Raw genomic sequence first — 25,154 nt, 5'->3', positions numbered from 1 at the left:
ACAGACAGGGAGAGAAGCTTGGGGTCAGAGTGCAGGGCAGGGTCAGCCATTGTACAGCGCCCCTGGAGCAGTTGGGGTTAAGGGCCTTGCTCAGGAGCCCAACAGAGTAGGATTCCTCTGAGGGCTGTGGGATTATACCGACTGTACAGTGGGAACTCCACGATTCTCTTTTTCATCATGGAAGATACATTGTCCTTAAAGGCACACTAGTTTGAAAAAAAAAAATAGTCTTGGGGAAACCCAGTATACGGACTTTCCTGTTTGAGTTTGACCTGGCTGGAACCCACTGCACCAGACGCACCCTTAAAAAAAAATTGAGGGATACCCACAGGCCCATTCTGGTTCACATTGTCTTGCTTGTCTTTGTTTAGACAATTTGTCCACAATTTGTACAGGTGCTATTTTTTCTCCAGCCTGGGGAGACATTGCACACAGTCCGTCTCTCCTACTGGAGGTCTTTCACATTTACTTGCTGCTTTGGATCTCTGGAACCAAGTTCATTTTTCACCAGGAGAAAACCAGGAATAAAATATTTCCCACATTGGAAACAGGATTTGTAAAGGTTAACGCTGTTATTCCCCAGAAACATGCAGCTTCAAGGCTGATAAAATCTACCTTCACTTAATAACATATTTTACTTCAGTACAAGTATTTATGATCTGAATGTGTGCACAAAATTAGCCATTGAGTTGAAGTGACTTTCATTATTACTTTCTTTGCTCTGGGTCACCACAAAATTTACAGGATTTATAAATTCTTTATCAATGTAAAAAGAAAAAAATTAATTCAGAATCACCTTTTCCAAAAAAGGTCTGGCTAAAATGCATTCCTCCTAACCTTGAAGTATATTCTAAAGCTTATATTAACTTCTCATAATACAGAAAATATTTCTTTCAGATTCTTGAAAAGTGTTTGAAAACAAAATTGTATTATTCATAAACACAGCTGAAGCTTTTGATTAATAGATTAAACTTAAACAGTCATAGGCTCTTTGTCAGTGTGGCAGATACCTAAATAAAATTAACAGCATTCATCTTTTTAACTTATTTCCCACAACAATAGGTTATATTGTCATTTCAAGCATTAAGTTTCATCTCACTTAATAAATTAAAATAATAGTAGCTTTCCTTACCACAACGTGTCACTGACAGATACCTATACTTTGTGCAATATAAAAACACAGCTGCTGCACTGATCAGTTCAAACAGGATATTCAACTATTATCGGTAGCTTGAATATGGAAATTTAATAAGGGGGGGGGGCCCTATTGTAAACCATGCTTCAGACATTTCTGTATTGACTTGCTTTTTCACTTTGAATTGGAAAAACAGTGCAAAAGGATCAGTAGAGGGCAGGACCTATACAAAAATAAAACACTCAAATAAAAGCTCTTCCTGTACAAATGTTTACCAAAAATTTAAATAATCAAACAAAAATAGTGACTGGAAGTGTGGGGTATTTTTGACTCAACTACTCACTCAGGTAAATGGGAACTTGCCAATCAGCTCAAAATGTTATTGCATCTACAAACACTAAACTGACTAGCACAGGGATTCCTAATCTTTATCCTAGGGACCCACATACCTGCTGGGTTTTGTTTCCTTTTGATCATGTGAATAATTGAGCCCTTCATAGACCACAATGGGTTTAAATCTGAACTTTTACTTCATGCTTTCAACATTTAGATCTCCAACCTCTAAATGGGAAGGAGCACAGGGAACCTGGGGCCATGCACATAATAGTTTCTCTCAAGGAACAGAATTGGGAACCCTCACTACCACTACTGTATTGCAGGAGGACTGTAGTCCTACCAACATAGCTACAGCTGTTCTTTGGAAAAATTGCATCCATTTAAATGACAAAATGGATAATTCTGCCTTTCGCCAGACACCATGCAGTCATAACTTATTTGGATTAATTCATGACTGAACTAAATGCATTTATGTTTTAAGAAATCATACAAACCAGTAGGAATGAGTCCCCACACTATACATTACATTTTGAACACTGAAAGAAAGGGCGTTTTGAAATTCTCACACTAGCCCCAACACCTTCCGAGTGCAAGGGCATTAAACTGACTAGCACCCAAAGAAGGCTCCATAACAAAACATACTTTTCAGCATGGAATAAACCTTAACAGCCTATGCATGCTGACACCACTATCTACTTTAACGGATTAGACGTCAGGCTTAAAAAAAAAAAAAAAAAAAAAGAACTAGCACCAGAAGATGGGAACTACAAGTACAGGTCTTTGGAGGAGAAAATCAAATACTATAGTAATAGAATATGAATGAGTATTGAAAACGTTAACTTAATGCAAGTGCTGCTGCCCCCCCCCCAAAAAAAAAACACTAAAAAGGAGAGGTAAATAGAGATTAGCATCCAAATAAAGGCACAAAATTCCTTCCAATATAGATCTTTATTTAGTGAAAACCTGAAAGTTCTTGTCAAAGTTTCACATTTATAAAGCAAGGGTACATCATTTTTCCCCACTGGGATGACCATTTACATTCCCACTCACACCCTGGGGCTTCCCATCATCCCTCTCACAGGGAAAGGCTTCAATCTCTCGGGCAATCCTCTCTCCGACAGCTCTGCTACTCGCTGCAATAACCTTTCTGGACATCAGATCAAACTCGCCACCTGTGGATTACAAGAACTCAGTCTAGTTGTTGCCCTCGTTTTCTTTTATATTGACAATTATCTCATGGCAAAAGCCTTGGAGGGTAACAATTTGGTTTATTAAATCAATATGAGCCTTAAATGGAACAAAACAGGAGATCCTGCACAATTAAAGATCTGAATTTAAAACCCAACTTACCATCAGTATCAAGCACCACACCACCAGCCTCTGTTACAATAATAGCAGAAGCAGCAATGTCCCAGCAATGCATCCCAATATGGTAGTAAGCATCAGCTCCTCCTGTGGCTACCAGGCACATGTCCACCGCAGCAGTACCAACAGCACGGATACTGAATCACACAAAGTCAAATTGGAGATAAGGGACCGAGTATGTAGCTAACCGTGCTTCCCGCAGGACTTTAATACCAACTGTGATGAGCGGTAGAACGGAATGGCTGCTTACCCATGAACTGGGATCTTCAGCAGCTTGAAGATGTTTGAGGTTAGTGTTTTCAGAACATCTTCCTTTCGTTGAGTTCCAATTTCAGTCACAACAAGTGATTGTGTTATATCTTGAAATAGAAAAGGGTATGGAGGCATTGTTTAACAGAACAAAGTTCACTGTAGATCTAGACAATGAGCAATACCGTACTCATATTGTATACTTTACTTACAGGAAAGGCTTTATCACTCAGAAGGTGCATTTAGGTACAAGCCTATACACTTTAGTAAAGTGAAGAAACCAGTCTTGTGCTACATACCCTCCTGTCCAGAGACCTGCAATTGCACTCCATTGCAGAAAGAACCTTTTCCTTTTCGGGCAGTGTAGAGTTTATCTTCCACACAGCTGTAAACTATCCCGAACTCCGTCTTGAAGAGAGAATTATCCATCAGAGTGTGCAAGGACTTCTAAATTGAAAGCTTAATGGCTTTCAAAGCTTCAGCTTACCTGCTTGTTAACAGCAAAGGCAATTGAAATGGCAACAAATGGAAACCTGGAAAGGAGAAACATTTCAACACCCACTCTACTAAAATGTAAATTCACTACTCAATTCAAGATAAGAAATTCAACCTGTGCACAAAGTTTGTAGTTCCATCAATTGGGTCAATAATCCAGGTGGGGTTATCAGTCAGGGTGCATGTTTCTCCAGAAGCAACAGATTCCTCACCAATAAAACTGGGGGGAAACAAAAACATACAATGAAAACTAAAGCTGGGGTCCACAATGGTTTACTGTAAATTAACCCTCAAAGCCAGAAGGAAATTTCACTAAGCATGGCAAGCAAACCCAGACCCCAGTTTACATTTTGCCTCATTAGTACACAACATTTAGGACTGACTAGAAAAGCAAACTATTAAGTCTTAACTATAAAACCATTTATGGATCATAAGTCATTATAGAGAAGAGATGCCATCTCACCTATGAGTTGGGTACTTCTCTTTGATTGAAGATATAATCATCTCCTCAATTTTGTGATCAGTTTCAGTCACCAGATCCACTGGAGAACTTTTCAACATCACAGTCTTCTTGCTTTTAGAAGCCTCAAGAATAGTCTGTGGACAAACAAGCTTAGTATAAAGGTTTTCTATAACTCAAATCATTTCCAATAAATTGTTTATTTAGAAAAAGCCTACCTCTCTTGCACTTGATGCAATTGAGATCCCAAAGTTCATGCAGTCTTGCCAGACATCTGCCATTTTTGGTGCTGTGGGGAAAAAAATGCCTGATGAGAAGCTCATCTTGTAAGATAGCTACAGTAGTATGCCTTTCAACAGAAGAATGAACTACAACTGCAGATCTCTTATGGCAATTTTATTCTCATATTAAAGGGGAGGAGAAAAATGTGTAGTAGGCGAAAGTACCACAGTTTACGACTATAGCAATCTATCATTTTAATATGCAATACGACAGCCGAGAACTCCAATTTAGGGAAAAGACACTCAAAAATAATGAAACAGCCTTTACAAAACGTACCCCTTTTAACTTATTATTAATCTGCTAAAAAAAAAACGAAGAACTAAAACAATCCTTGGAAGACAAGGAAACTAATATAGAGAGAGCTCGTAGACGAATACACCATGTTAATGATTAGTTTGGATGCCCACGAGGAACATTTTTTGACTCGATGGTAATTATTGTACTAATTGTGTTATCGCTTTTGGAAATGTACTCCGAATGTGCCTGATGGCTCACATAGCTTGTGCAATTAAAACTGTCTTAAAAGGACAATAAAAAACTATGCAAAGAAGATAGCAATAAGAGATTCCAAACTGCAATCAGTGTATTATTTAGGTGGGTGTCAATAACGATAATGTGTTTAACGTATTTAACGTTAATCTAAAGGACGAACATTAAATTAAGTATCGTTTGGCTTTGAAAATATAAACTCGGAAACAGTGACAGTTGGTAGAGGTCTTTGTAATTCAAAATATTGATAAGGAGTCACATCTCTTAAAAAACATAAGATTGAAACGTACAGTCTAGACAATGTGTTACTTTGATTACTCCTTTTTAAAGCGGAACAGCGTTTAACGTAAGACGCGGGTTTCCACCGAATGTAAAATGTAAAAACATACAGTACTACTGTACGTACTGCTGAAAAAGATTTAAGTTTACTTAAATTTTAAGTTTAACGTGTACTCAGCTGACAGATCAAAATACACGAATGTAACGCCACTTTAAAAGGCTAACTTATACTGTATGTGTGCTTGCAATAACATTAATGAGTAGGTAACCTACAGTACATGTAAGTACATCGTCAAGTACTATGTAGTACACTCCGTACAATCACATCAGTTTGATTTTATTAGGTATTATAACATGAATGTCTGAGGTGCGGACTAGTTAAATGATTTTAGAAAATATCACAGGGTGTACATCACAGGACACTAAACAAAAGGCACAACTAGTGTTTAGTGTACACACGCATGTACTGCTTTGCAGCTTCAGACAACTGAACAAATGGACTCCAAAACCTAACTAATGTGCTCTGCTTTTCAAAAGATGATTGTTGCGCTTCCGCAAGTGACAATAATCGAACTGAGGTTGAATGTCAATGCTTTAGTTTTTCAGCAGCAGATGTAATTGTATGTCATTTTGTTTAAATGTTTTGCAGTTTTGGAAACTACGCTTATAATTCAAGAGGGAACGAGATTACTGAAATGGTCAAATACTTAAGTGTGGTATAAACAGCAGCAAACACTGCAAATAACAAATTATATGCAACAGACAGTAAAATAGTTTATTTGCATGTAGTAAGAAAAAAAATAGAATACCTTAAAGGGAAGCATATAGATATAAATGATACTATGTGAACTGGTAAAAGCTGTTTATAAAATGGGAGACCTCTGAATTACAACTCAGCTTTGAGGAATCTCCTGTCTCTAAATTCAAGGATAATGTTATGCCTGTATAGCACCTCAAAGAAAATACTTTATTTCGTAGTGTATAATATGGTGCATTATGCATTTCAGCAAGTCATTGTAGTTTTATTTGATTTGGTGTAGGATTTGCCTCTTGTTTTTAATCAATTACTAAACCATAGACTGTAAACAGTAGTCTGTGCAGAGTAGAAGCAATGATGGTAGCTTCAGCTGTATAGCAGTGCACCCATAATGGACAGTAATGTCCATAATTGTGTTCGTTAGTGTCATGCAAGGCAACGTCACTACAGCAGCACTGTCTTGTCAAACATTCAGAATTGCAAAATCTACAGTATTAGTCATTGGAAAGCGTGTGTAAAAGGAAAGAATAGGTTAAAATGAGAAACCCTCAGGAGTATCATGTATAAGGTCAGGGCTGCTTCTGCCCACTCCAATCCAGTCCATAACTGAATTTTTCTGCAAGCAGCTCCTGAATTATTTGACAAATAGCAAGATCAATATAAAGTTCAAATAGCCGCAGTGTGTGAAATTTCATAAGACTGCAGATGTATTTGATGTTCTGCATTTGGAACGTGAGCAAATTATTTTAATTTTTAATATCATGCCTCTATTCACTTGAGGTGGTTATATGAAAGATTTTGATACAAATCTTTTTGTTAAATGCAAAAAATAAAATGTGTCCAAACTACACCACTATAAGTGGAATAATACCTGGACATTTGTAAGACAGAGAAATAAGAGAATTTTCTTGTTTTCTACAAGATTATGTATTAAGACTGGAGATAATGAGTGTTTGGGCTAAAAATAAAGATAGCCCACATTTTCCTGTGTGGGTAACAGCTCACCTCATTCCTTCTTTTTGTTTGCTTCTTAGGTAAAGATGAACATTCTGCTATTTGCAGTTTAGGGTTCTTAATATAAAATATATTTAAAATCACTTTTTACTTCAGAATCTATCATTTTCTCTCTGTAGTCACACTGAACCTCTGAGCACCTATAAACCTTTTCAAGTATTGTAACAAACACACCATATGCAGTATTGGGAATACCAAATTGGAATCATATTGTTATATCAGTTAATTAGTGCAAAAATAATGTGTAGCTGACTTTAATTTCTGTACTGTGTGTTGACATACTGTGAATCCAGGACCAGAATTGACAAACTCTTCCATACACCACGGACGTCCATGAAATTGTGGCTATGGACAGGCTAGTTTTTTATTTTAAATTTGTCCTGTTCCAGGAAAACTTTGAGCATCGCAGTGCCCGATCTGTCATTCTCATAGTCTCATAATGGAAGAGCAGACATGACACAGCAACAGGTCACAAAAGTTAATCAATATTGTACTAAGTAGTAATACCATTTACTATTTTTGGGGGCTTAAAAATCACAAAATTAAAGTTTCAAAATAAGGTTAAGAAATTATTTTAAGAAATGCAGACACAATAACAATACATTGTATTTAGTAGAATTTTGGCCTTCATTGTAAACATTTCAGAATAATACAATAATAACATCTTGGGTGCACTATAAGACTAGTAAAATACAAATAAAGTGTTGAAGATAATTCGAAATAAAGCATTGTTTTATGTTTTTAAGGCTTTATGTTTTCTAGTGTAAGGCTTTGTATAAAAAGTCTTGTATACATTTGCTATAAAATGAACACACTGCAGAGAAATACATTTTTTATTAAATATGATATAATCTTTAAATATTGTACCATACTACAGTAGATCATACAGAATGTTTACACCTTTATACACATGATACCCTTGAGAAATTCAACTGTTCACCTGTGATACAGTATATTAAAGTTACGTTAATCAAGATCACGTTAGTTCTTTGACTACACAATAACCCAGACAAATATTGAATTTAAAGGCACCAGGTAAACATTTGTATTTTATAATCCATAATCTTAAATATAGCTGCCATCCAAGGATGAAGACTACATCAATACTTGGCAGTAAATCTGACATTTCTAAAGTATAAACATTTGAAGCTTCCAGCACGAGATTGTGATTTTCTCAGATCACAAACTCCAAACTGTTACCTTCATGAATCCACAAGTGAACAACTGTGACAGAAGATGTAATAGAAACTGATAACACCTGCCATAACAAATAAGCTCGTTGTCAGTAGAGACAAAGCCAGTGGCATTTCCATATCACAGTGAATCAGTTGTCTATTCTTTATCCACATATAACCAAAGTACGGTATTTAAAATATTTGAATTTATTCTAAAATATCTGTATGTTCTATCATTTGGAATGATAACATTTATGCATTACAAAAATCAATCTCAACTGATGTATCTTCTTAAGATTAAGTCAAATAAACTAATGCAAATATTGACCAAGAGAAAGAAATAAGAAGTATATTGTGATGCATGCAAAATGCAAAGGGTTCTGTGATCTTTTCTGTCCTTTTTGGTGATTTTCTTTTAGCCAAACCTGATGTTGATTGCGTGCCTTCACAAAACCCCATCCTGCACAGCAGAAGAAATTACGAGGTACTACCTAGAAACAGCGCTGTTGTACTGCATATGGAATGTGATCTCTCAAATATTTTCAAAGACTTTCTTATAATCAGTAAATGTATCAATTTCTGGAGCTTTCTAACTTTAGACAAATCTGTAGTTATTTATACCTTTTTAAAAGGTAGGAGACATTTAACCAGTATACTTTCCCTCTGGTAGGCATGCAGGCTGCAACAAGCCGAGGCTAATTCCACACTGACAAGCGGAAAAAAACCTGAAGATGACTCAACAGCCAAAGTTTTTTTTAATTTAAACCTGTGGGTCCCAAGTCATTTTGCAAACGTTGACATTAATTTATAACTTTGACGAAAACCAACTTCAGGCATCAAATAACCAAATATACAGTAGGCACTACAGTATAAGTATCCTAAGTAAAACGTATCCTAGTCTTCTTCATCGTCTCTTCCACAGGGAAAAGGCTGAATCTCCTTAGCAATCCGCTCTGCAAGAGCTCTGCTGCTCGCTGTGATCAGCCTCCGAGACATCAGATCGAAAGGACCTCCTAAAAAACAAGCAAAGGTTATCTGAAGGGTCCTATAATATAATAAAACTATACCCTGAAACGTGACAGTAACCTCATTGTAAAATACTGTAATAGTAGAATTATCAAAGTAGTGCAATTTCAGATTTTCATATATTTATGTACTTTTATAAGTTGTATCAGCCTTTTGATTGAAAAGTAGCATTGAGGGCAGCATTCTTACCAGCCTAGCTTCCAAATTTGAATGTGCTGTAGTTTGTTCCATTTTGTGCTTGTGGTTCTGAACTGGTTCTGTTTTCCTTGTCACTGTACTTTCTTTCAACATAGTTGGTCTCTGACATACTAATACTACAGCTACTACTAGTAAAAATGATAATAGTCATCATCATCATCATATGCATCACTTCATTATATTCATCACTTTGAATTTACACAACTGGTAACACTAATGTGACACACCCACCATGCAAAGAGTTCCTTACCACTGATATCTATAATCACTCCACCAGCTTCAGTTACTATGATAGCCCCTCCTGCCATGTCCCAGCAGTGGATTCCTATGTGATAATAGGCATCAGCTGCTCCAGCAGCCACAAGGCACATGTTGACAGCTGCACTTCCAGGAGACCGGATTCTGAGGTGAATCATAGGAGGAAATAAAAAATAAGTAAAAATCTCATGCTTGCTTATGGAAAACATAGAATGTACAAACATATGACCCATTAAAAAATCAACCTTTTAGACAAAGACTATATATCATCTGACCAAACAAACAAAAAAGCACAAAATGGAGATGCCACAAACACCCCCTTGTCAAGTAGTTGTACTGTCAGTTTAAAACATGTAGGCCCTGATGTAGACATTAAGACAGAAGCCTGAACTTTATACAGTGAGCATGTAAGTCCTCTGGAAAAGACAAACTAAAAAATACTTCTACAGTTTTGTGGGGGAGGGAGACCTCATTCATGGCAGGACTCTCTCAGTATACACTGTAGGCTCTACACCATAGTTTTCCTGTTTTTAATCTCCATTAAAATTGTCAAAATTGGTAGTTTTTGTACTCCTGCACATACAAAACATTAAAATTATCTTAATCTGCTAGTTTCAATGGATCCACCTCTTGCAGAGGTAATTAGGTTAAAACAGAAACATGATCTTATTTCCTATGAAGCTGCAATGTTTCCTATAGGATAATACTACCATAGCTAATTATGGCAAGGCCAGGAAACATGTGGGTGGAATGACATACAGAGGGACAGGGAGAGAATGGTGTGAGGGGGCTTTTGGGCTTCAACAATTTTAAAGTGTATAAATTACCAAGAGGACAAAATGACTTAAAAAGCTTTGAAAAGATGTGAACTCTTATAGTTAATTGGCGTCAAAAAAATTTCCATATAGCTATACTGCAAAAATACTTTGAATTCAAGAAATGCCGATTATGCTTTACTACATACCAAACTAAAAATTGTCAGTTGCGTCTTTGAAATCTTACTGATGTATCTGGATGAGTCTCGAGCCCTAGCCAGCATTCCACACTGTTTTTATATCTCAGCTCACAGCGACAACCTCTGGACCCAAAGAGGGAGAATGAGGATGTGCAGACAGGCTCCACTGAGCACTTGCATGGTGAAGCGCTCATCTTTTGACATGCTACAAACTCCATAGTTATGTATTTGAGGTTCACTGCATCCCCCACTGAAATCATTGATGTTTCGCTGGTAGATGAGAAAGCCCTTAGCCCCTGCAATTGGGAAATCATCGCCATAGCCACATAGTGTCATGACCCAGCCTTGGACTGTCACAGGCTTTTGAATTCTTAATCCTTATTGTACCATGCTTCTATCCAAGCTGACTAACTTAATTTATTTGGAACAGCCTCAAAGGGGTGTACCACCGACAGAGGGAGGGATATCATATTTTTATTGCTTTGTTCTTGTTTTGGAAAAACAAAATAAAATTAAGAAAAGGTGGTTTAAAAAAATCAACATCTAAACTGCAAAAAATGAATGCAGAATTATGTGATGCAGTCTAAAAAATTAACAAATCCATAATGCAGTACAATGTATAATACACACAATTATACATTAACAATCAGCAATTTTTAGAAGAAGCATTAGTAGTAGGAATGATTTTTGTTGGACCACGCACTTATTCGTTTATGAACTATCGGCTTTACTGAAAATGAAATTAAACAGGCATGAAAGAAAATGTGCTTACCCATGGGTTGGGATGCTCACAATCCTTTGCATGTTGGTCATCATTGTTTTAAAATGCTCTGGATCCTTTTTGTATCCAATTTCAGTTAATACAAGTGAGTTTGATATATCTAAAAAATACACTTTTATTACTATCTGCACAGATCACTGATTTATTTGCATTTTCTCCTTCTTGATTGATAATATGTCTAACACATCATTAATAAACTAATATAAATATGCAGTGTTATCATGGATAATGGGAGACTGAATCCAGATGAATTGACATTATTGAGTTGCTTTTACTGACTGCTTCAGACAAGCCTTTGAGCTCACATGGTCCAACTTCATGAGGTCATGTGTACTAACCGCAAGATGAAATTGAGGGAACAAACAGACCGATTTGCACACTGTGCACAAAAGTGAGTGTGATGCGGCTCTTGGTGGACTAACCTGTACAGGAACCAATTCTTATGTTTCTGCTTTGAGTGTGGGCAAGCTATCTACAACTAGAGTTCGTCAATCACCAGTCCATGACTGGATGAGTGGATTTTGAGTCCTCCTTTACATTACATTACAATACTTTCAGAGAAGACTGTTCAGACAGGGATCATTGGGCAGCAGAAATTTAGTCTGATTCCAGAACTTTTTGCTACTGAAAACAAGATTAGTGTTAAATAATACACTAAAATATAGCGAACATGGAATTAGACAAAGCTAGAATTACCGATCTCCACATACTGTACCTCCAATCATCGCAAGATTTAAAATAGATAATTATGATGCAGTGAACCTAGTTAACCTCACCAGTTTTTTTTTTCCAATCATGCAAGTCTATTAAGATGAGACCCCAGCAGCATAATCACGTTTGAGATTTGGTGTCCTATGCTTCTATATTAAAAATAATTTAAAATGCAAAGGGGTTTACCACAGAGAAATATCAGATAATATTTTAATCAAGAAATGTGATTATAAAAATGGGAAACCCACCTTCTTGTCCTGATACATGTATCCTAATCCCATTGCAAAATGCTCCTTTTCCTTTTCTGGCAGTATACATTTTATCTTCTATACAGCTGTAAACTATTCCAAATTCAATCTGGAACACACAACAAGGATAATGGCAGATTTCAGTTGCTATCATTTCATTTTCATGTACTGATAATTGGATTTAAAAGAAAAAAAAAACTATCTTGTCCCACTTTATTCCTGGCCACATTACATGTTTTACAACTTTTTTGCCTGGTGGACTATATAAAGAAGGTAGAAAGAAAGGTTTAAAGAGGAGTTTAGAGTTTTGTTTTGTGTTCTTGCACACTTTTTTTTAATCAAACCCCAGGTGTATTACAGGGTTCATAAATTAGACAAAACCTGAACATATTGCCCCTGGAGTTAGCTAATTACAGCAAAGCGTAAAACTTTCAAAAGAGACTTGTGAGGACAATGGAAGACCATTTGTTAGACCTAAGTTGTCAATCCAGTTACAAACATTTCACCAAATGCCTACTGCCTCTTATTTGAAAATCTAAATACACAATGTCATAAGCTCTCTGTGTATACATTATGGTTTCTGCTTCTTCAAAGTTGGTTATGCAAGACCTGCATTTTGTAAACTAATCTTAACTTAAAATCCTAGGGACATTTCCATATAAGTCATACTCTCATTTAGTTATATTATTGGTTCCATAACCTTAAATGCAACTGAAGTCAGACTTAATGGTCTGCAAGTGCTAGCAGTTCATTTTTTTTTCTTTAACTGGATCCTATTGTTTTAAACTATTTTCTAAAATGACTAATTTTCCCTTGTATAACTGATCTGTTGAACAATTTGGGGCACTGTTATTTAGATTCTGACTAACCCACTCTTGGAAAAAAATTGTTTTGTGCTTTCTTCCCATCAGCTCTCAACTGATTCCATACCTAGCATATCTATTTATACATGTATTCAGTTATTTCACTGATATGGCTTTGTACATATAATATTAATTTTATTATACATGGTTGAATTAAAAGCAACATCTGCATTTGGCAGTCTATAGCATACTGCTAACACTATAGATTATTTAATGACAAGTACTGTATGACTCATATAGATTCAGGGACTCATGATTCCTTTAGCTTTAGTTCCTGAGCCTTAATACTCTTTTGGTATATAATGCTACATCTACCCATCTTCTGTCTTTCTTATATCTCTGGAACGGTGTTATCCACCAATTTTACGCTAATCTCTATCATTTTCAGTTTTAAGATGCCAAGGAGGCCCAAAAAGATTAATTATCTGCACACAAAAGCTGTCACTTACTTTGCATACCTTGGATAATTGTCCCACACATTTATTCATGTTTTGTCTTACATAGTTTACATTCAAAAACATAGCAGCAAGTCACTTTAAAGATTCTGAAAAGTAGCATTTTAAGTTCCTTCTATCAAAATCAGAATGTAGAAAAGTCTCTGCAAAAAGCTCTATCAACATTTGAATCTGAATAAGCATTTGCCCACCTTCAGTATGCAAATCACAGTTTGAATTATTATAGCTGCACCAGGCCAAGATACACATTAACTTCTACTTGTGCACCCCATTTCCTTTCTGTGACTCATATAAAATTTATTTCCGGAATTCCTTTGGAAGATTTACTTTGATGTAAACCCATTCCTAAAATTTGCGTAAACATAAAGCACACAACTACATGTTGTGAAATTTCTGTTCAAGAATGGGAAGGTCCCACTTTATTGAAAAGCCTTTGGTCCTTTGAATTAGATTTTAGCCATCATCAGTCTTCAGATCAATTGGGTTGGCTTTTTTGATTGACTGTGTTGAAGGTGGAGAAGATTAGAGAATTACACAGTGTCCTGAATCCGCCTCCACCTCTTTTACAGTATGTTTTCTCTCCACATCTATTTCTGGGGACCCCCTTCTCTTCATTCCTCTTTTGTGCTTCGCCATTCTCCTGAGAAGATTGTGGTTCTTCTGAAACATTTGAAGCTTCGCTCTTTCTGATGAGCTTGGATGGGGGGCATGATATGTCCCCTGTGCTTTTTCTTTTTTCACCGAATACTTTTTACGAGCTCCACAGTTCTTGCAGTGCTTCCTGTTGCCTTTTTGTCTCCCCTTATCATCCAGTTGTTTATCCTGTTTAAGATGCTGAGACAATTCAGGGAAACAGTCAGAAGATAGCTCATACCCTAAACTTGTCACAGGACCTTGCTTGTCCTTGCTTTCTGGTGAGGAAGGTTGAAAGAAATGTTCAGGTTCCTGGGCCACTGAATCTTCAGCAGTAGTTTGAGGTAAAATTGCAGGTGCATTTGGCAAAGTTGATTTTGGTTCCAACAGTTCTGAATTGTTACTCTTTGTCTCAGGAAGTGCTGTCAGAGGACTTCTGAAATGATTTGGCGAGTGCTCCTGGACTAAATACTGAATATAAGCTTTAAAACATCTGTAAGGACCACAAATGGGTTCCATTTGAGACTTACAGCCAGAAAAATGGGTCTGAAAATCCTTTGTTCTTCTTGTTTCAGCAACATCTGCAGGCCATTCTTTGACAGGGATTTCTTCAAGGAGAATGGTACCACTGCCCCTTCCAACTGACCTGGTTTCCTTGTGTCCTTCAATCTCACCAAACTGTGCAATTTCATTCTCTATAGTCCCACTTGGGTTTTTAATTGTTTTTAACTTATTTGGCTTTGAAAGCCTGGAATCTGAATCCAAATCTTGAATGGTAGAAGCCTGATCATGACCTGCCTCCTCTGGTGAAGACACAACTGCAGCTCGATGCTTGCTTGTCTCTCCCGATTTTGGTTTGTGTTTTCTCTTCAGCAGGGATTGTTCTGCTGCTTCCACCTTTTTGGCATTTTTTTTCTGTCTCTTTCTAAATTTGATTAGTTTTCTGGCACTGTGTACAGAAATGCCAGACAAATGAGCGAGCTGTTTAGCAGTGCATCGGTTCAGGTCAAGAGCTCTTCTTATCCTCACCATCTCTGTCTCAAAAATGAGAAGGACAGCCAAGAGACAGACTTTTCTCTATCTCTCTAAAGAGCTCTTCTGTCTTAATTCTGGAGGTCCTGCCTTTTATTAACACATTTATGATTACATAACACAAAATTCTGTCTGCTACAGTAGTAATGTGTAGTGTTACTGTAGTTGATCAACACTGACATGTCATAATGATGTCATAATAGGTTTCCTTATTCCTGTATTACCACGGCAAAGGTCACAGACTCCCAGATCTACTCAATATTTACTCAGTATTTATTTTAACACTGAGTAAATGCTGAGTAATACCAAATACAATAATATATTATTAACTGTATGTTATTTTTTTTATTTAATTTACACAGATATATTACCACAAATACTACTTTAGTATCTCAAATAACACATAATGAATATGTAGGAAGCAATTATCTTAATAAGCAAGGGATAAAAGTATGCCCTTCCATAATTGTCAGCAAACCCTAATGTTGTGAATGTTTTATTTATTTGGAGCTTATAATGAAAATTCAGTAGGTAGATTCACAATCCTTGGTAATCTAGGTCTCTAATCTAATCTATCCCACAATTCATTACACTATTACCCTCCTACACTCAATTCACAACCACTAATTCACTCAGCAGTGAGGCTACAGAATGCACCCTCAACCTCTTGCCAGCTTCACTCAAGAGGTCAAAAAAGCCAAAGGACCTGAGCTGCTAATATACACAAAATCAATTTACCTCAGTCACAGTGTTGAAGATTTATTATACAGCTTTGTTTATTTTACTTAACATAAATCTTGCCTCCTCTATTTATTATTTTTCAGACACTGAATACGTCATCTTGTAGGTTACCGTGATAAATTGAATCCTTAGAGTTTGTATTTTACATTAATGCCCACTCTCTCATTTCAGCTTTGGCCCTAGGCCAGGCAAACCCAAATTCAAATGTCACCATCATCTCAACAATAATATCCTACACAAATATATCCTAACACACATATTGAAACTGAAGTTCATATACAGTACTGTATTACTATTGAAACTGAACATAAGAGAACATTTCTTAATACTTATGTATTATAAAATGACTTCTTAGTGTATAATGTGAAAACCAGGGAGCAACCGATGCAGAAACAAATTTCATCATCATATATAAAAAATGCACATAAAGTATAAAATGATTTCCCTTACACTTTTATTCCACAAGATCTCAAAGCACTTCACATAAAGCAGCTCCAGGGCCTGAAAAGCAGTCATTATGTGCCAAAATCCCTACTACACACCAGATCAGGTAGACGAGTACAAAACTGCTTCACAAATTTGATTAAGGCAGGAGTGTTAAGTAGGCCAGATTGTTCAAGGATACAGTGGAGTTAAGAAGAGTAAATGACCAAGCAGTCCAGGCCACACTCCGTTAAACACCTTATCCAAAGAAATGCACTTTCTATATCACAGCCCCAGATCACCATACTGCAGCAGTGTTTTTGGAAATGCTGGTCATGAGGGAAGCATGACATCTACTGGTCCACTAATAAAACTAACAACAATTGGCTAGAAGTGGTAACTTCCATCTGTTTTTAAAGCAAAACCATTTTAAGGAAAGGTGATGGACTCTATTATAATTTTCCTTCTATTTGGGGCTCAGAGACACCAGTCTGCAGTTAACAAATGACACTTCTTTCCCAGTGTAAAGTAAGGATAACCGTCTATAACTTTCTGTATTAGGCAAGAGTACTGTAGCATCAACAAAAATCACATTTTTGCTTAGAGCAGTTACATTAAAATGCAGGTGAATGTTTAAATCTGTTGAGCAGGTGGGTATGACTCGCACTATTAACTCATTCAGAGATACTTAAAAGTATAAACTATACCTCTTTGTTCACAGCAAAACCAATAGATACAGCCACAAATGGGAATCTGAAAAAGAAATGTTATACAGCAAATCTTAAAAAATCCTGGTATTTGTTTAGGATGTGAAAGTAGAATTCTCAACATTAAACTGTAAAGTTAAAAACTGGCACAATATCTTTAAGTGGAAATTGCACTGTTACTACAATTTGGAACTTCCCAATTTCTGTGCCTTGCTTTGCACTGCTTTTGTTTGTTAAAGTATTTTAATACAGAATCACACTGTTTCATTTTTGTAGCATTTGTTTGTCTTAATAATGAATAATGGAGAGGCAGGCACATTTATTCTCCTTGCGCATCATGTACGTGCACTGTATACAACAAAGAGCAAGATGAAGTCATTACAGAAAAAGAGACCATTAAGAGGACTATGTAGTGGTCCTCCGAAAGAAGAGACATTACCCATCAAAAAACAAGTTTGACAATTAGTTTAAAATGAACCACCTGTTATTCGGCAAGCAGACCATATAAGCAATAAAAAAAACATGGGGTTGACTTCCTTTGTTCTTCTGCTCTGATTGCTAACAGTCTGATTCTAAAATCAGCATGTTTCTAAAAGCACAAACCACAGAAGGAGGCATTCTTATGTGTTTTCTGGAATGAAAGTGCACAGTCTGATTTTTCATGGATCAATCATTTCAATTAAAAATAATGCAGGGGATGTTGTACAGTAGCTCATTTTTAAGTGATCTTTTTAGTAAAATGCAGGATTACATTTTTTAATAAAAATATTTTTCAGCTCTTTTTCGTCTACCAATATATCCTAGTATTGCAATCACAGAGAATAAATTGCTGCTAATTCTGTACGTATAAGCCCACTCCCATCCATACTGTGCACATGCTCCACCATTGTCACCACTCTGACCTAGTGGAGTGTCAGTACCTACTGGAGGACCCATGCATCTGTCACTGATGAAAGTGTTGCTGTTGCTGAATCTATTCCAGTTTACCTTAGCAGTGCCCAAGGAATCCCAGTGACTATCACCAAGGGACAACCAGAAACATATGGATCTCATTGTGCTCTGTAGACAAAAATACTTTCACTGGGTGAGCTACTCAATGTGAATTATTAAAATTTAATTTCCATTAGTAATAACATTTTAAAGTTAACAATTGAGAAGAATGCTAACTACGTACTGTAGGCGAGGCCAAAAGAGTAATGTAAAGTACAAATCACAGTGACATACCTGTGTACAAAGTTTGTAGTCCCATCAATTGGATCTATTATCCATGTGGGGTTGTCTGTCAGAATGCTGGGTGCTCCAGCAGCAACAGACTCTTCACCAATAAAACTGAAATGAAACAAAAATTAAAGTTATTATACAATACATGTTACACACTGCACTAGCAAGATTGTCATAAAAATGTGTCCCCAGATAAGCATTTTGTGAAAGCACCATAACCACAATCAAACCTTATGTACTTTTAATTGACCAACATTCATTTTCTTACCCATCACATTTTCATTTGAAGATGTTTTTATTGCTTGTTACTTTTACAAACCGGGATTTTACACTCTCACCATTGTACTTGTTCCCTGTGTGTTTCAGTTCTATCCATGCTCACTAAATGTGTCCGTTATATACAGTTTCATTTTATAATTTTTTTTATTAGATAACCACCCAATGTGGTATTACCAATTGTTTTTAAGACTTGGCAATGGCACTCTTACTGCTTGGGACAGAAAGAAGCACATGGACATGCTCTTCCAACATGCTCTCCTGCAAACACATCTCTTGACAGGAGAGGTATCACCGACTGAAGAAGCAACATGTTTTTCATTTGTTTTCAACTGTGAGACACCATTTGGGGAAATCGTGGTTATATAAAGCAGCTTTAAAAAAAAAAAACTAAATGTAAAAAAAGCTATTACCTGTGAGATGGAAACTTTTGCTTGATTGATGATATAATTAGAGCTTCCACTTTCTGATCAGTTTCAGTCACAAGATCTACAGGAGAACTCTTCAACATTATTGAAACATCATGTTTTAGCGCTTCGCGAATCACCTGCAAGGAGAATCAATTTTTCTTCTTACAATTCCAAAAGTATAAAAAGAGGCAAAAGGTCAAAACATATGCATGCATACTTTAATATAGCTAATTGGATAAGTGAAAAATCTTAGTGTACACATAGTCATCCATAATATACCCAATTGTATCCAAAGAAATCAGATACATCACAAGCTATTTAATTCGTTACTTAAATGACTGGGAAGAATCACACAAATCTGCTGCACTCATCAGTATTAATGAGGTATTTAGCCAAAAAAGATCAATGAAATGAGGCATAAATGAGGAATTTAATTTAAAGTACTTTTATAGGGCATTACTTTGGTTCTTGTCCAACCTGAAAGCAGTTAAAGTGAACAAATAAGAACTGTATTATTGAGACTGATAATTTAACAAGTTGGTATTAGTCGCAAGCTGAATTACTTTCAGCTTTTAGGAGAATGTGTTTTATTTAAAATGGTTCAGCTAATTATTGTTGTTGCTGAGCCTGTACCCCATTATGATTTTTTTTTCAAATTGGATAATCAGACTTAAATTAAACTACATTATTTATAAAATGAACATTCATTGAAATAATTTTATTACTCATTACTACAGTACCCTTCAAAATATGGGGACACAAAAGCAAAACAGTTATTTTCACTTTACAGTCAAACACTTTGTATTTTTGATTATGTTAATCTGAATGATAAATAGAATACAATATGCATTTCAGTTTTAAATAATTCATTAAATGCATTTGACTGTATTTTGTACTAAAACTGAATACTTTTAATAACATCTAAACTAGTGTTAGATGTAATATCTATACTAAGTACTAAGCATTGTGACCAATTTGCTGTAAAGTGTGCATTCCAAAAACTAACAGCAAACTGCTATTGCTTTATTACTGAAGCAAAACTCTAGTAAAACTTTATATACTTTTCACTATTTTGGATATAAATTACGTGAAGATTGGTGCTTTAGATTGCATGTTGTAATTGTTCACATTTTAGAGTACTTCTGCATTTCCACAATATAATTGAGTATACTTGTAATCTTTTTTGTAAGACTCTTCTGATCACTTTTGTAAGACTCGCTTAAATGTTATGGGATATATTATATACAGAAAGCGTTAAAGATAACCCCTGATCAATTCGTTTTTAATTCGCCCTCTCACTCTACACAAATGAAAAACTAAAGGCAGGGGCACTTACCTTCCCAGCTTCTCTAGTCACAGAAATGCAATAATCCATGCATTCTTGCCAAGAATCAACCATTTTTCTTTGTAATCTAAATCCTAAAAAAAAATTAAGTAGAGGAAGTTCAGTACATCTATCCTTAACTTTTGAGTTGGTCATGGTTTTAGTTTTGCGCTTTAAATGACTATTTTCCTCATTTAGATGGGTGGCAATGCTCATTAGCAACGTGAAAGAATAAAACTAGCAAATCCATTATTTTGTTATTTTGTTACTGTAGAATATAACTTCATAAAGCGTACTTTGTTTAGGCTACTTTCGGGAAATCGACGTTTCCAGTAGGAAAAGGCTTCCTTCGAATTAAACAAGGAAAATAAAAACACCACAAAAAATAACTATTAGCGGGGCGCTATACAGTATTCCCTATACAATATTAATTGGTAGATTAATATTACAGCTATCAAAATTGTTTTAACTTCCAGATTGACGGTTTTTGAATATATTTCCTTCTACTATCTTGTCATTAACCTGTTAATAAACCTAAATAAATATCTAAACTAGATCTACAGATCGTATACAGGAAGATTAATATGCTGTCTCCCGAATTGTCCATCGGGGACTAACTGATTGCTAAGGGATTTCAATTTACCTAGATTTATAAAATCAAAGAATACTGGTAAATTTACCGAGATGAATGCTTAATAGGCACTGGCTTACATATACTGTAAATATTTATAAGGTCAACTTTAATTGAAAAAAAGATTTAATATAAAAATACGACTATACCTTTTTATTTCTATATATATTTCTTTGACGAAGGCCTTTTTCATAAAGGTTTCAGTGCTTCTCTCTGCTTCTCTGCTTGCAACAATACCTAAAGACTACAGTGTCGACACTTCCGGTGAAAATGCGTTGCCGCTGTACTGCGCAGATGGGCGGTGCTAACACTGTATATTGTTTATAAGAAAAAAAAATATTGTGCATAAACATGCAACCTCTGAAGCATTTTGTTTCATTTTAAGCGTTATCAATACAAATTCAGTTGATCACATATTTCCATTGTTCCAGGGTTTTCTTTTTCCTTTTAGAATTACTTTAATTGCTCTCTTTCTTGCCACAGAACGGACGCTTGGGATTGAATGTTGTGCAAGCATACATGATAGGGTTTGTTTTGTAATTTCAGCAAAAAGTGTTACGGTAATGGATGAAAGGGAGACAGGGTTTGTTAGCCTACTTTTGTAATTTTCTTGTGCAATTCTAAAGAACGTTAAAGTCAAAACTAATAACATTTTTCACTTGGGGATTTCAAATGAGACCTTAGTTACCTAAATCTGTTTTTGACCATTTAATTTGTTTATGTGAATCTTCAATAAATACTTCTATCTAAAAAGAATTTAGGTTCAAAAACTTTGGGGGTATCCAATTTTTTAATTAATGCATTCAAAACCAATGTAGTGGTAACTTCACCAATATTCCCAGAGATGTTTGATATAAATGTATGTATCATGATCATGTGAAAAGTTAACATGATGCTTTCAAATACTTGACTAGACCTCAGAGGACACTGCTGGTATTTACTAATCCTGGTTTTGACACTCCTGGCAAAAGAAAAAAAAATCTCTTTTGTAACCATTTTAGGTTCTTTGTATATTTAAATTTGGCTTCCAAAAGTCCTAATCATCAAATAATTTAGTTTTGTTCATGACCGATGATCCTTGTAGAAGTACAATCTGCAGGGTTGTTTGTGCATGTCAGATGTTAATATCTTTTCTAAATATATTTCTTCTTCTTTGTCCATTGTTCAAAATGAAGATATTCCTTGTTCTCACCACGTACTTTTGATAAATCGTGGTCTCCTATTACAGCAGGGCCTACTGGTTGTAGTTAACCTTGGTAGATGATGTGATCAAATACTTAGTGCTTGTTACTTCTATCATAGGTTATTCATGATATTTCTATTGCATCTCACTGAGTAAATTGGAGGGATTCTTTGGCAAAAACTTAGAGATATATACTGTACCATTGCGGGGGGCATCTATAGATTGATGGAAAGCATTCTGCTATACATGCTCACAAAAAAGTTAAAATTCCTGTTTAATTCATAAACATAAAGAAAGGTGGTTGATAAGATTCTTAAAACTCGCTTCCTACCAGTATGTCTGATAGAGTTAAATTCCAAAAGCTGAATATTGTGATTTTTTTCATTAATGAGTTAGTTTGTTCAAAGTGAGATCTCGTTCATTGTTTAGATTGAGATCTTGATTTTGTTTATGCAAACCATTGGTTTTATGATTATTGTCCACGTATTGAATCTATTTCCATATACTGTATAAGTTTCAATTATGTAAAACATGAATCTACATTGTTTATATTGTAAAATGAATATATTATTAAAAAGATGATAATTACTGATAAGAGACCTCCCGGGATGTTTGTCCATTGCAAGGTACAGTATACAAACATTGGCACGATATAGGAGAGCAGAATTAGAAGAGCGAAGATTGCGAGGTGGGGAGTAGGGCGATAAAAGTTCAGACAGGTATTGAGGTGCCAAGCCATGTAAAGCCTTATACTGCAGGTGAGCATGAGGATTTTAAAGTCTACGCTGAATTTGACCGGAAGCCAGTGCAAGGACTCCAGTAATGTGAACACTTGCACTAGACCTGGTCAGGATTCTGGCTGCTGAATTTTGGACATACTGCAGTTTGTTCAGAGTAGATTTAGATACCCCAGCGAGTAGAGCATTGCAGTAGTCAATTCGAGAGAATACAAATATGTTGATCAGCTTTTCAGCCACAGTTAATGATAGCATAGGGCGTAGTCTTGCGATATTTCTAAGGTGAAAAAAATATGTTTTGACAGTATGCTGTACATGTGGGTCGAATGTTAAGCCAGAATCGAATATAACCCCAAGGTTTTTCAATTTTGAATGAAGCTCAAGTACAGAGCCATCTACAGATAGGGTTACAGGACTGGCTTTACAAAGTTGATGGGGGGTACCAATAAGCATGACTTCAGTCTTGTCACAGTTAAGATGAAGGAAGTTTTGAGTCATCCAAATTTTTATGTCAGGCAGTTTTTTTAATTGGTCATATCTTGTGTGTGATGCTACTTTTGTACTTTGGAGGAAGTTACTTCACACAGATTGCTTTATACAGTATGTGCTTTACTGGAAAAAAGTGAACCTGGTCCTGGTTCCTGGTCATTACTGAAAATGAGAATTTACAATTTTATTTAGACGTGAATTATTTTAATTTGTATTGGGTACGGGGAATTTATATGTTCTCCCTGTGTTTGTGTGGGCTTGCTCCAGGTGTCTTCCTTCAGACAATGTGAATAACAGTTGTACTTTGTGCAGCACATCTCTTTAGAAGATGAGTTGCACGAAGAAACCTGTGCAGGAGAGCATTTGGAAGTAGGAAAGCAGTTGCACTGGGGCATGATGCCTTTCTGTGCCTTGTCATGCACTTTGCTTTCCACAGAGCATTGCAGTATAGTGTCCCATTACTATACTGGGGCTTTATGACCCACACAGACCACAGGGTAAGCACCCCCTGCTGGCCCCCATCCAGGTACTGACCAGGCTCACAACTGCTTAGCTGCAGTGGGCTGCCAGTTGTGAGCTGCAGGGTGATATGGCTGCTGGTGCAGACTTTATACGGGTAGGTAAACTGGCTCTAAAAAACTGGCCCTGATGTGTTTGTGTGTGCCCTGAAATGGACTGGTGTGTCTCTTGGGTGTACACTGTCTTGTATACGTTACTGTCGAAGCTGTGACTCCCCTGCAACCCTGTATTTGGTCAAGAATTTAGAAACGAATTGGTGGTATTTGGTACTAAAAGGAAAAGCCAGTTTGGCTGGAATACCTTCTTACTGATGCTACTTTGCAAATACGGGTCTCTGTTTTCAAAGCAAAATTCAGTGCACCAGTGTGACTGCATCCTTCACTTCACCCATGTCAGTCACACTTGGCGAATTTGTCCTGTTCATGTCAGATTTGTTTGTGTTGTGTCAGACATTAGGTCATTAAGTTGGTTTAATATATTTGGGCATTTGTAGTCAAAACCCTGGAGTTTTCTGGTGTTTGCCTTGCCCCAATTACATTTCTTGCACTAAATGGCCCTCCCTATTAAAAGGTATTGAAACTATAGAAAGTATTGCAGCAAATACAAGAAGCAACTTTAAAAAATCATTAAAAATCACGATCTGGTACAAATTCTACATATCATGGGGAAACTAGGGAAGTGAAATGGCTGTGAACAATGCATCATGGTTAACTAAGCAGGAATAAGTCATTTCTTTTGAGAAAACAAAAGATAAGGGTTGCAGATGAACAAATACACATTTTCTTTTCATTGTCTTTATTTTAAATCTTTGTTTAACTTTATTACAGGACAGACAAACATACATTTCTGTTTAATCAGTAATACCTATGATAAACAAATATGACATTTTTAATTTCTTTCTGTTATAAATGTTTAATGTAGTTGTGTTAGTTTTGGATTTTATAAATATTTAACCATATACTGTACACTTCTGTGGAAAATCACATTTGCGTTACATTGTAAAATATATATAATCTTTTACAACTAAAAAATGAATAATATTTCACATCACAGATATGATATACATGGTAAGAATGTGGGATATACAAAACAAAAATGCTATGAATTACCATGTGAACAATGGAAACCAGCTTTAGTTTTCATGTAGCACTGTTAAGAGTACAACATTTCGGCTGTGGAGCCTTCTTCGGAAGAAGTGTTATCTGTTTTCTTTTCTGCATGGAATAAATCTTTACTTGTTCATTTGCTCATTAATACGTATGCACTATCTATTGCAGCCAGATGAATTGTTCTCTGC

The 25,154-nt window shown here is 35.9% G+C and overlaps 2 protein-coding genes across 2 annotated transcripts; both read right to left on the bottom strand.

Moving 5' to 3' along the window:
- Positions 1 to 2,400: 2,400 nt before the first annotated feature.
- LOC102696578 (inositol monophosphatase 1-like) lies at positions 2,401 to 4,670 on the bottom strand. The gene is made up of 9 exons (XM_006634505.3): positions 4,599 to 4,670; positions 4,259 to 4,329; positions 4,044 to 4,177; positions 3,696 to 3,800; positions 3,573 to 3,618; positions 3,385 to 3,493; positions 3,087 to 3,195; positions 2,822 to 2,973; positions 2,401 to 2,643 (listed from the first exon to the last, which is right to left on the bottom strand). The coding sequence occupies exons 2-9, from the start codon at positions 4,319 to 4,321 to the stop codon at positions 2,480 to 2,482; spliced, it is 882 nt and encodes a 293-aa protein (XP_006634568.2). The 5' UTR covers positions 4,322 to 4,329; positions 4,599 to 4,670; the 3' UTR covers positions 2,401 to 2,479.
- Positions 4,671 to 7,676: 3,006 nt separating this feature from the next.
- On the bottom strand, positions 7,677 to 21,187 carry LOC102698220 (inositol monophosphatase 1-like). The gene is made up of 9 exons (XM_006634425.3): positions 21,079 to 21,187; positions 20,311 to 20,393; positions 18,978 to 19,111; positions 18,292 to 18,396; positions 17,068 to 17,113; positions 12,214 to 12,322; positions 11,246 to 11,354; positions 9,511 to 9,662; positions 7,677 to 9,049 (listed from the first exon to the last, which is right to left on the bottom strand). The coding sequence occupies exons 2-9, from the start codon at positions 20,371 to 20,373 to the stop codon at positions 8,931 to 8,933; spliced, it is 837 nt and encodes a 278-aa protein (XP_006634488.2). The 5' UTR covers positions 20,374 to 20,393; positions 21,079 to 21,187; the 3' UTR covers positions 7,677 to 8,930.
- Positions 21,188 to 25,154: the final 3,967 nt, after the last annotated feature.

This window comes from Lepisosteus oculatus, chromosome 6 (genome assembly GCF_040954835.1).
Source record: "Lepisosteus oculatus isolate fLepOcu1 chromosome 6, fLepOcu1.hap2, whole genome shotgun sequence".
NCBI lineage: Eukaryota > Metazoa > Chordata > Actinopteri > Semionotiformes > Lepisosteidae > Lepisosteus > Lepisosteus oculatus.
This window is presented reverse-complemented; position numbering and strand designations above follow the sequence as displayed.

Bases quoted from the DNA above. Each gene is read 5' to 3' on its own strand.
- LOC102698220 (XM_006634425.3), bottom strand. From the start codon at position 20,373: ATGGTTGATTCTTGGCAAGAATGCATGGATTATTGCATTTCTGTGACT. The intron at 17,114-18,291 runs GTATGTCACTGT...TTTCTTTTTCAG, and splicing joins ACTACAAACTTTGTACACAG to ATTCCCATTTGTGGCTGTAT. The intron at 12,323-17,067 runs GTATAGTTTATA...TGTGTGTTCCAG, and splicing joins GTTTTGCTGTGAACAAAGAG to ATTGAATTTGGAATAGTTTA.
- LOC102696578 (XM_006634505.3), bottom strand. From the start codon at position 4,321: ATGGCAGATGTCTGGCAAGACTGCATGAACTTTGGGATCTCAATTGCA. The intron at 3,619-3,695 runs GTTGAATTTCTT...TCTCCTTTCCAG, and splicing joins ACTACAAACTTTGTGCACAG to GTTTCCATTTGTTGCCATTT. The intron at 3,196-3,384 runs GTATGTAGCACA...TTCTATTTCAAG, and splicing joins GCAGGTCTCTGGACAGGAGG to ATATAACACAATCACTTGTT.